This window comes from Narcine bancroftii, chromosome 6 (genome assembly GCF_036971445.1).
Source record: "Narcine bancroftii isolate sNarBan1 chromosome 6, sNarBan1.hap1, whole genome shotgun sequence".
Classification (NCBI taxonomy): domain Eukaryota; kingdom Metazoa; phylum Chordata; class Chondrichthyes; order Torpediniformes; family Narcinidae; genus Narcine; species Narcine bancroftii.
The window spans coordinates 208,748,414-208,760,164 of NC_091474.1; the positions used below are offsets into that span (position 1 = coordinate 208,748,414).

At 40.3% G+C, this 11,751-nt stretch overlaps 1 protein-coding gene across 3 annotated transcripts in view; it reads right to left on the reverse strand.

Annotated features, from left to right (window-relative positions):
• LOC138737011 (uncharacterized) overlaps positions 1-11,751 on the reverse strand; it is a 109,177-nt gene that overhangs the window by 92,058 nt on the left and 5,368 nt on the right. For all 3 annotated transcript variants that reach the window (XM_069887370.1, XM_069887368.1, XM_069887369.1), the window contains exons 4-6: positions 11,640-11,742; positions 11,158-11,283; positions 1,625-1,741 (exon numbers count right to left, since the gene is read on the reverse strand). In XM_069887370.1, coding sequence (XP_069743471.1) covers positions 1,625-1,741; positions 11,158-11,283; positions 11,640-11,742 — 346 coding nt within the window. The remainder of the gene's footprint in view (positions 1-1,624; positions 1,742-11,157; positions 11,284-11,639; positions 11,743-11,751) is intronic.

Here is an 11,751-nt window from a genome sequence, read left to right on the forward strand (position 1 = left end):
CTAAAAAATGTCCCAAGAATATTAAACCATATAACCACTTACAGCACAGAACAGGCCAGTTCGGCCCTACTAGTCCATGCCTTAACAAATCCCCACCCTCCTAGTTCCACTGACCAGCACCCGGTTCATACCCCTCCAGTCCTCTCCTCCATGTAACTATCCAGTCTTTCCTTAAATGTAACCAATGATCCCACCTCGACCACGTCTGTCGGAAGCTCATTCCACATCCCCACCACCATTTGCGTAAAGAAATTTCCCCTCATGTTCCCCTTATAATTTTCCCCCTTCAATCTTAAACCATGCCCTCTAGTTTGAATCTCCCCCACTCTTAATTGAAAAAGCCTATCCACATTTACTCTGTCTGTCCCTTTTAAAATCTTAAACACCTCTATCAAGTCCCCTCTCAATCTTCTACGCTCCAGAGAAAAAAGCCCCAGTCTGTACAACCTTTCCCTGTAACTCAAACCTTGAAATCCTGTCAACATTCTCGTGAACCTTCTCTGCACTCTCTCTGTTTTGTTTATATCTTTCCTATAATTTGATGACCAAAACTGTACACAGTACTCCAAATTTGGCCTCACCAATGCCTTGTACAATTTCATCATAACCTCCCTACTCTTGAATTCAGTACTCCGATTTATGAAGGCCAACTACTCTTGAATTCAGTACTCCGATTTATGAAGGCCAACATTCCAAATGCCTTCTTCACCACACCATCTACCCGAGTATCAACCTTGAGGGTACTATTTACCACAACTCCAAATCCCTTTGTTGCTCTGCACATCTCAATAGCCTACCATTTAATGTATATGACCTATTTAGATTTGCCTTTCCAAAATGCAACACCTCACACTTATCTGTATTAAATTCTATCAGCCATTTCTCAGCCCACACCTCCAGCCTTCCTAAATCACCTTTTAATTGACGGTAATCTTCCTCACTGTCCACAACACCACCAATCTTTGTATCATCCGCAAACTTGCTTATCCAATTCTCCACCCCTACTTCCAGATCGTTAATATATATAACAAACAATAGTGGACCGAGGACCAATCCCTGAGGAACTCCACTAGTCACCGGCCTCCAATTGGACAAACAATTTTCTACCACTACTCTCTGACACCTCCCATCCAACCATTGCTGAATCCATTTCACTACCTCCTCATTTATTCCTAATGCCTTCACCTTTTTTCCTAATCTCCTGTGGGGAACTTTGTCAAAAGCTTTACTAAAGTCTAAATAGACAACATCCACAGCTTTCCCTTCATCAACCTTTTTTGTAACCCCCTCGAAAAACTCAATCAGGTTTGTCAAGCATGATCTACGCATGACAAAACCATGCTGATTACTCCCTATCAATCCCTGTACCTCCAAATATTTGTAAATACCATCCCTCAGAACACTTTCCATCAACTTGCCCACCACAGACGTCAGACTCACGGGCCTATAATTCCCAGGTTTACATTTAGACCCTTTCTTAAACAGCGGAACCACATGCGCCACCCTCCAATCCTTTGGCACTACCCCCGTGGCCAGTGACATCCTAAATATCTCTGTTAATGGCGCCACAAAAAAATGAGGCAGGTATTTGTAATTAAAAACTAGACAAGTGTGAAAATCCTACCTTCGTGAAGTGGACCCACGCTTTGTGTTGGTAAATTAAATATCCACCAAGATCACAGGGCAGCTGACTCCTATCAATATAGTTGAACAGCTCAAACATTTCATTAAGCAGCACACACTGACAATGGAGGAAACAAAGAGCATTAATGGGACCAGATAATGAAGATAAACACTAAACTACAGTTTCAAAACCAAATGGCTGAAGTTTACAATTTTAAACACAGTAGTATTAAATTGCTTTGCCAAATCGTAAGTGCTCCTTGTGGTGTTGTGAATGAGGAAATCCATTGCGCTTAATGCTCTATGAGGCACAAAAGGCAGCAAAGTTTTAAAGTTTTTCAAAACTTGACAGAATGGATCAAACTCCAGTACTCCCAGACCCATTTTTAGCAATGTCAGATTGTGGATTAGCTAATGAAAGTGGGCATAAATATTGAAGCAGGGTCATCAAGAGGGAGGGACTGTAACAAACGAGGCAGAAATCTCGTGCATTGAGGAGTAAAGAAAAAAAAATAACCTGGACTGAAGACAATAGAATTTGCTGTAAGGGATCAAAGAAGATTCTGAGAGACCCTTTTCTCAGGCAGAGTTCAGGTTTAGAATCACAGCATAGCTGTTTGCGATGGAAAAATTTTACGATAGCAATTTTTTTCTTCAATATCAAAGACAGCATTAAATACACAAAACCACCAAAAACAAGACAGAATTTTTTTTTCCTAAAGCACTGGTAAAACATTTTGATTTGACTATTTTATAATGTGAATCTTGCTTTAAGCAAGTAGACATTGTGCCTAGACTAATGACCAATTCTTTGTGGATTTATCACACAATGTCCGGAGCAATCTGTAAAGAGAAAGAGAAGTACCAAAAGTATGGGTGGTAATGGACAACTTTGTCCATGTGGTAACGGGATTGTCATTCTGGAGTTAGGAGTCATTTAATTATCGAAACAAACAGTGCAATTAACACTACAGCACAAGCCCTTCAGCCCTCGATGTTTTGCCAGCCTATATTCCTGCAAAAAAATCTGAACTCTTCCTACCTCTTATTCTTTTATCCATGTGCCTGCTGAAGTGTCTCCTAGAAGCCCCTTATGCAATTGCCAAAGTTTTTTTTTAAAAAGTAACTGAAAGTGATATTGCAAAATAATAATGAACCTCTGAGCCAATGCAAAACAAAATACAATTCAAACCCCAAGCATTTTCCAAATGAGATTTTTCACAGCAGAAGCAGGGATGTAGGGTTTAAGAGCTGGGGAAATCAACTCTGATCTTAGGGAAGTGGAGCAACCCTATGGGACCACACAGCCTTCTTCTGTTTCTCATGCTCCTATACATAGAAACATACAAAATAGGTGCAGGAGGAGGACATTTGGCCCTTCAAGCCTACACCACCATTCAACATGATCGTGGTTGATCAGTACCCGGTTCCTGCCTTCTCCCCATATCCCTTGATCCCCTTAGCCACAAGGGCCAAATCTAACCTACTCTTAAATAATGACAAGGAACCAGCCTCGACTACTTCCTGTCGCAAAGAATTCCACAGGTCCATCACTCTCTGAGAGAAGAAATTTTTCCTCATCTCAGACCTAAAAAAATCCCCCCCCCTTATCCTTAAACTGTGACTCCTGGTTCTAGTTTTCCCCAGCATTGGTAACAACCTTCCTGCATCTAGTCTGTCTAAACCCTTAAGAATTTTATATGTTTCTATAAGATCCCCCCTCAATCTTCTAGATTCCAGAGAATACAAGCCTAGTCTATCCAAAAGTCCTTCCATCTCTGGTATCAGTCTAGTGAATCTTCTCTGCACCCCCTCCATGGTGAGGATATCCTTCCTCAGATAAGGAGGCCAAAACTGTACGCAGTACTCCAGGTGTGGTCTCACCAAGGCCCTGGGCAGCTGCAGCAGGATCTCTGTACTCAAATCCTCTTGCTATGAATGCCCACATAGCATTTGCCTTCCTCACTGCCTACTGCACCTGCATACCCACTTTCAATGACTGATGCACAGCAACTCCCCTTTTCCTAATCAGATACCATTTAGATAATAGTCCTCTTTCCTGTCATCTTGCATCTGCCACGTCTTGGCCCACTAGCCTAACTTGTCCAAATCATTCTGCCCCTTCCTAGCATCCTCTACACAGCTAACCCCACTACCCAACTTTGTGTTGTCTGCAAATTTTGAGACATTGCTATCTATTCCCACATCTAAGCTGTTGATATATATTGTAAACAATTGTAGCCCCAGCACTAGTCACTGGCTGCCATTCTGAAAAGAACCCATTTATTCCTACCCTTTGCTTCCTGTCCATCAACCAATTCTCTAGCCACCTTAATACCATACCTCCTATACTGTGTTTTTCAAGTTTATATGCTAGTCTTCTGTGTGAAACCTTATCAAAAGCCTTACTAAAGTCCAGATATACCACATCCACTGATTTCCCCCCTATCCACTCTACTGGTTACATCCTCAAAATACTCTATTAGATTCGTCACACATGATTTTCCCTTCATAAAACCATGCTGACTCCATCCGATGATACCACTACTTTCCAAATGATTGCATCTTTAATACTGAATCTAGCACCTTCCCTATTACTGATGTCAGGCTAACTGGTCTGTAGTTTCCTGGTTTCTCTCTCCCTCCCTTCTTAAAGAGTGGGGTTACATTGGCCACCCTCCAATCCTCAGAAACTAATCCAGTATCTAAAAATTATCACTAATGCATCCACTATTTCCTGGGCTACTTCCTTCAGCACTCTTGGATGCAGACCATCCGGCTCTGGGGATTTATCTGCTTTTAATCCCTGCAATTTAACTAATACAACCTCTCAACTTACAATTATTTCCATTTATTCCCTCCCTCACATTAGATCCCTGATCCTCAGCAACTTCCTAAAGATTAGTTATGTCTTCCTTGGTGAAGGCAGAACTGAAGTAGTCATTCAAACAATCTGCCATACCCTTGTTCCCCATGTTTAACACACCCGTTTCTGCCCGCAATGGACCCACATTTCTCTTAACTAACCTCTTTCTCTTTTACAGTCATTTTTTATGTCCCTGCCAGCTTCCTCTCATAATCCCTTTGACCTTTCCTAATTAATCCTTTTGTTCTCTTCAGAACTCTGAATTTCTCCCAATCATCAGGAATATAATTTTTTTGACTAATTTATATGCTGCTTCTTTAGATTTGATACTCTCTCTGATTTCCCTTGTTAGCCACAGATGCGCTACCCTCTGATTTATTTTTCTTTTTACAAACTGGGATGTACATCTATTGTGCTTGCTCCAATCTTTCTTTCTTTGGCTTGGCTTCGCGGACGAAGATTTATGGAGGGGGTAAAAGTCCACGTCAGCTGCAGGCTCGTTTGTGGCTGACAAGTCCGATGCGGGACAGGCAGACACGGTTGCAGCGGCTCCATCGGGCACACAAAACTCAAAACGGTCAACCAGTTTACCTATCTCGGCTGCACCATTTCATCAGATGCAAGGATCGACAATGAGATAGACAACAGACTCACCAAGGCAAATAGCGCCTTTGGAAGACTACACAAAAGAGTCTGGAAAAACAACCAACTGAAAAACCTCACAAAGATAAGCGTATACAGAGCCGTTGTCATACCCACACTCCTGTTCGGCTTCGAATCATGGGTCCTCTACCGGCATCACCTATGGCTCCTAGAACGCTTCCAGCAGCGTTGTCTCCGCACTCCAATCTATCCTTAAACAATTGCCATTGCATTTCCACCATTAGTCCTTTAAGTACCATTATCCAATCTATTTTAGCCAATTCACATCTCATACCATCAAAGTTACCCCTCTTTAATTCAGAACCTTTGTGTCTGAATCAACTTGGTCATATTCCATTCGAATGAAGAATTCCACCATATTGTGGTCACTCTTGCCCAAGGGGTTTCTCACAAAAGACTGTTAATTATCCCTTCACTATTACTCAATACCAAGTCTAGAATGGCTTGTTCAAACAATACCGCATACATTCTAAAAAAATCTTCTTCCTCCTTACCAGTCTGGTTCACCCAATCTACATGTAGAATAAAGTCACTCATTAGAACTGCTGTCCCTTTGTTGCACGCATTACCAATTTCCTTTCTAATGCCATCCCTAACCTCACTGCTACTGTTAGGTGGCCTGTACACAACTCCAATTAGCATCTTCTGCCCCTCCGTGTTTCGTAGCTCTACCCACAACGATTACACATCTGCCAAGCTTATGTCGTTCCTTTCTATCGCATTCACCTCTTCCATAACCAACAATGCTACTCCACCTCCTTGTCCATTCCATCTATCCCTCCTGAATATCGAGTAACCCTGAATGTTGTGCTCTTAGTCACAGTCCCCCTGAAGCCATGTCTCTGTGATCCCAACTATATCATGGTCATTAATAGCCATCTCCACATTCAATTCATCCACTTTATTCCAAATGCTCCTTGCATTGAGACACAAAGCCTTCAGACTTACTTTAGCCACATTTTTACCATTATGTAAATAAGTATCTCTTTTTGATTTTTGCCCTGGTCTTGCCTGCCTGTCACTATTGTTATTTACCTTTCTATCTTTTGCTTCTATCCTCATTTTACATCCCTCTGACTCTCTGGACTGGTTCCCATCCCCCTGCCACATTAGTTTAAACCTTCCCCAACAGCGCTAGCAAATAAACCACCAAGGGCCTTGGCCCCGGATCTGTTCAGATGCAGACTGTCCTGTTTGTACCAGTCCCATCTGCCCCAGAACTGGTCGCAATGTTCCAAGAATCTAGCAAATAAACCACCAAGGGCCTTGGTCCCGGACCTGTTCAGATGCAGACTGTCCTGTTTGTACCAGTCCCATCTGCCCTAGAACTGGTCGCAATGTTCCAAGAATCTAAAACCTTCCCTCCTACACCACCATTCAAGACACATATTCATTCTAGCTGTCCTGTTATACTCACTCCTACTCCTACTCCTTAATTTATTTCCTAACTCCCTAAATTCATCTTGCAGGACCTCATCCCTTTTTTTTCCCCCAATATCATTGGTACCGACATGAACCATGACAGCTGGCTGAATCGCAAAAAGTTAAGTTGCAGGTGCAGCAGGTTATTAAGAAGGCAAATGGAATGTTGGCCTTCATCGCTAGAGGAAATGAATTCAGGAGTAGGGAGGTAATGCTGCAACTGTATAAGGTACTGGTGAGACTGCACCTGGAGTACTGTGTCCAGTTCTAGTCTCCATATTTGAGGAAGGATATACTGGCTTTGAAGACGGTCCAGAGGAGGTTTACTAGGTTGATCCCTGGGATGAAGGGGTTGACTTATGATGAAAGATTAAATCATCTAGGATTGTATTCGCTCGAGTTCAGAAGAATGAGAGGAGATCTTATAGAAACATATAGGATTATGAAAGGTATGGATAGGATAGATGTAGGAAGGTTTTTTGAGCTGGCTAGGGAAACTAAAACGAGAGGACACAGTCTCAAGATTCGGGGGAGTAGATTTAGGACAGAGATGAGGAAAAATAGTTTTTCCCAGAGAGTAGTGAATGTTTGGAATTCTCTATCCAGGGAAGTGGTTGAGGCTGCTTCATTAAACATATTTAAAATTCGGTTAGATAAATTTTTACATGATAAAGGAATTAGGGGATATGGGAAGAAGGCAGGTAGGTGGAGTTAGGTCATAAATTAGATCAGCCATGATCTTATTGAATGGCGGAGCAGGCTCGATGGGCCATTTTTGGCCTACTTCTGTTCCTACTTCCTATGTTCCTATGTTCACCCTCCCCTTCCTGAATGTTCTCTAGCTGCTCCAAAACATCCCTGACCTTTGCACCCAGGAGGCAACATACCAACTGGGAGTCTTTGTTTGTGGCCACAGAAAATCCTGTCTATTCCCCTTACAATTGAATCCCCTATGACTATTTCCCTACCACTCTTTTACTTGCCCTCTCACAGCAGAGCCACTCATGGTGCCATGATCCTGGCTACTGCTGCCTTCTCCTGGTGGGCCATCTTCCCCAACAATATACAAAGCAGCATATCCATTCTGCAGGGAGATGACCGCAGGAGACTCCTGCACTACCTTCCTGTTACTTCTCTTACTTTTGGACACCCAGTCCCTATCCTTCTCTACCCTCTGAAACTGCAGTGTGACCAACTCACGAAAAGTGCTAACCACCAGCATCTCAGCATCCCAGATGCTCCACACGCAGCTCCATCCATCCACTGACAGCATTAATAATTAAGATTCTGTTTCCTTGTGGGTTGGGAAATGGAACAGCCAGCCAGGAACACACACTAGGCGCCAATCTTCTCCCAATCGATTCACCACTTCCTCTTTCAGCAAAGAGATTGAGACAGACAGGCCCTCCCTCTCTACCACCTGTGAACTGATACTCCACCCAGAATCTTTCTCCTACCACGCCTCATCAGCTGAGGCAAACAATTGACAAGTCGTGGCTGATGGAGTTGGAGTCAAGGGTGGAGCAGTGACTGGCACATTGCCCATGCTGGAGTTAACACTCTGTTTTGGTGACCATGAAGCAGAATCAACAGTCAAAGAACACTAATCTGAATTAGCACTTGTGAGCCACAGAAAATCTTGCAGTTGAAGTTTGAGGTGGTTTAAAACTGGTGGGAATTGAATTACTTTCCTAATTATGAGCTAAATTATGAGTGATGGGTTATAAAAGTGCATGGGTATACCTTGGAAAACTTTGCCAATGTTTGTTCCAATGGTGCCAAAGGCATTATAATAATTATTATTATTATAAATTCAAAAGGGACAACTTGTAATGGACACACAGGGAGAATGGAAATGAAGATTACTTCCATGAAACCAGATCAAGAGAAGCAACAGAGAGAATGGTTATGGACAGTGACAGAGATTTCAGAGATACCATAATTGCGACCACTAAGGATGCCACTAGCACCTTTGATCAGGGTAGTAACAAAATAGAAAATATTGGCATCTCACTGCAAGTCATCTGTAGGGAGAGGAACAGGACAATATTCTCTCATTAGAATTCAGATAAAGATTCTTAGGATGCAAGATGCAGAGGAATGTGTTAAGGGAAGAAGTAGGTATTCCAGGTGACCAGTGTAATCTTGACAAGGTAACAGATAATAAGAATTTGAGAGGAGAATATTAGAAGAAGTGCTATTCCCAACCAACATTCCTGGTTTGCACTGGTGAGCTGGAAAGTGTGAGCAGGGGTTACCTGCGGACTATTTCACAGGGGGATCGATGTCAGTGTGAAATGGCCAAAGCTAGAAGTACTGGAGAGCAGAGACCAGGAATGAGAAGTTATGTGGTTAGCAGTAAGATGGGATCTGAAGAAAGGGGCGCAGGAAAAAGGAAGAGCAAATGCAATATCAAAAACTAAGCACGACAACCTTTTTGTCAGGCATTCACTTGGGTTTGCAAAGGAATTGGAAACAAGTTAATTTAATGGTGGAGGATAGGATGGTGTTCATGGAGAAATTTGCTTTGTGTTGCCTTCCATAAAAGCAAAAGCAAAAATAAAAACACCAGGAATATTCAGATCAGGTTAACTCAAACTTAGAAGGGGATTCATAGACAGAGTTTCTAATTTTCTCTAAATTTAAACATAGTATGGTTTGGGTAAACCATTGGAAAACAGTGGGAGGATTTACCTCTTTCCAATTTAATAGTATAGATCTTCTAGCCATTAGTGTAAGAAAAGCAATCATACGATCCGCAGGAAGAGATAAATAAGTCAAATCTATCATAGGTAATCCAAAAATTGCAGTAATGGGATGTGGTTGTAAATCAATATTCAAAACAGTAGATATAATGGAAAAAATTTCCTTCCAATAATTCTGTAAAGAGGGACAGGACCAAAACATATGTGTAAGGGAAGCTATTTCCAATTGACATTTATCACATATAGGATCGATATGAGAATAAAAGCGATGGAGTTTATCTTTAGACATATGACCTCTATGAACAACTTTAAACTGTATTAGTGAATGTTTTGCACATAGAGAAGAAGAGTTTACCAGTCGCAGAATTTTATTCCAATTTTCATTAGAAATATGAAGGTTGAGTTCTCTTTCCCAATCATTTTTAAACTTTTCAAAAGTCCCAGAATTTATTTTTGTAATTATATTATATAATTTAGATATCACACCTTTTGGAGGGAATTTTGAATATAGTATATCCTCTAAAACAGTCGTAGTCTCCCGATTGGGAAAAGAGGGTAAAGTCGAAACTAAGAAACTCCTAATCTGCAAATATCGAAAGAAATGAGATCGAGGTAAATCATATTTCATGGATAATTGTTCAAATGACATGAAAGAGTTATCCAAGAATAAATCTGAAAAGCATGTTATACCTTTAACTTTCCAGAGTAAATAAGCTTGATCAATTAGAGAGGGATGAAAAAGGAAATTTAGTACAATAGGAGTTTCCAAGATAAAATGACTTAGGCCAAAAAATCTCCGGAATTGAAATCATATTGAAATCATATACGTAGTGTATGTTTAGCCATTGGATTATCAATTTGTTTATATAATTTAGTAAGAGTAAAAGGGAGAGCAGCTCCCAAAATAGAGCTAATTGAGAAATTTTGTATCGGTTTAATTTCTAAATTTACCCAATGGAGATTTAGAGATAATTCTGAATAATTCAACCAATACTCTGTCTATGAATCCCCTTCTAAGTTTGAGTTAACCTGGCGACCATTTATTCAATATTTTCATTTGTGGTGAGTTGATCTGGCTCTGTTTTCTTTCTATGATTATGTATGATAATTGGGCTGTAAGATGAGATCGGAGTGATCGGCGTGGTTTAGCTATATCTGTAGGTTTTTTTTTAAAGTTTTTTTTTAAAGTTTTTTTTAAATTCAGATTTGTTTTTTCTTCTTTTTTGGGGTTTTTTTTTCTCTTTTTTCATATATTGTTATTAATTATATCTTTTTTTTTTAGAGATAGTTCACACCCTAAACTGATCAAAAATTTTTTTTTTATGATATATTTTTATTCTGTAATATTATTGTTTAATATCTCTGTATTAATTCATTACTTACTATGTATTTTTTAATATCTCTTTGAACTGTATGTGTTTATAAATTATAATAATAATAAAAAGATTGAAAAAAGAAAAGGAATATTCAGATCAATGAAGGTGTACACAATATTAACGTTGTCTAGAACAGGGGCTCCTAAGCTGGGGTACATGTACTCCCAGTGGTATATTTGCACTTTTCAGGGGGTACATTGGATCTGAGAGAATAACCACTGCTGTACAATACATGGTGTTGTAATCTGCAGTCAGATTGCACAATGTCGTGTTTTTTTTAAATCCTTAAATTTCAAGGGTACACGGGAACCTATAAAAATGCCCAAGGGGTACAGAGGAACAAAAAGGTGGGGAACCCCTGGTCTAGAAGATTAAAAGCAGCAGGACATCACTATTTTCTAGATAATATTTAAACAGACAAAGATTTTAAAAATTTGTTTCCACTGCAATAAAAAGCATTCTTCAAAATATCAGAACACATAAAAATTGGCAACTTCCATACCTTGAACGATGGCTTTGAACACTGCTTGCTGCGCCCCAGTCCGAGAGACTTCAAGACATGCTTCCTTACGCCTTTCACCTGTGGCTGCACAGCATAAAAGGTGTCCACTACTCTTCCAAATTCGTGCTAAGCAATAGTGAAAGAACAAAAATTCTGGTGTTAACACAGAATTGAAAGTTTGCTATATCGTTCATTGTCACATGTACCAAAGATGAGTGAGGAAACTAGCTTTGCGTGCAATTTAGCTGGTCATCCCACAAGTAGTATGGCAAAAAAAAAATACAATACTGAGTACAGAGTTACAGAGACATCAGTTGGGACAGAGCAATATGGCATGGTTAACTCCTGATAATAAACCCAATCTTTGGTGAATCAACCTGGCTCAAAGATCCAAAGAATGCAAATTAATAAGAAAATTAAATAAGTATAAGCAAGATTTGGACAGAAACTAATAAAAGACACAAGATCACAAGGTTATATACCTGAAATTGTAGCAAACTGTTTATAATGATGGAGACAACATCCAAACTGGCAGATCTTAGATCAGTTACAGTGGACACCAGACCATTGCTCGTTTGCGATTCACTGTTAAAC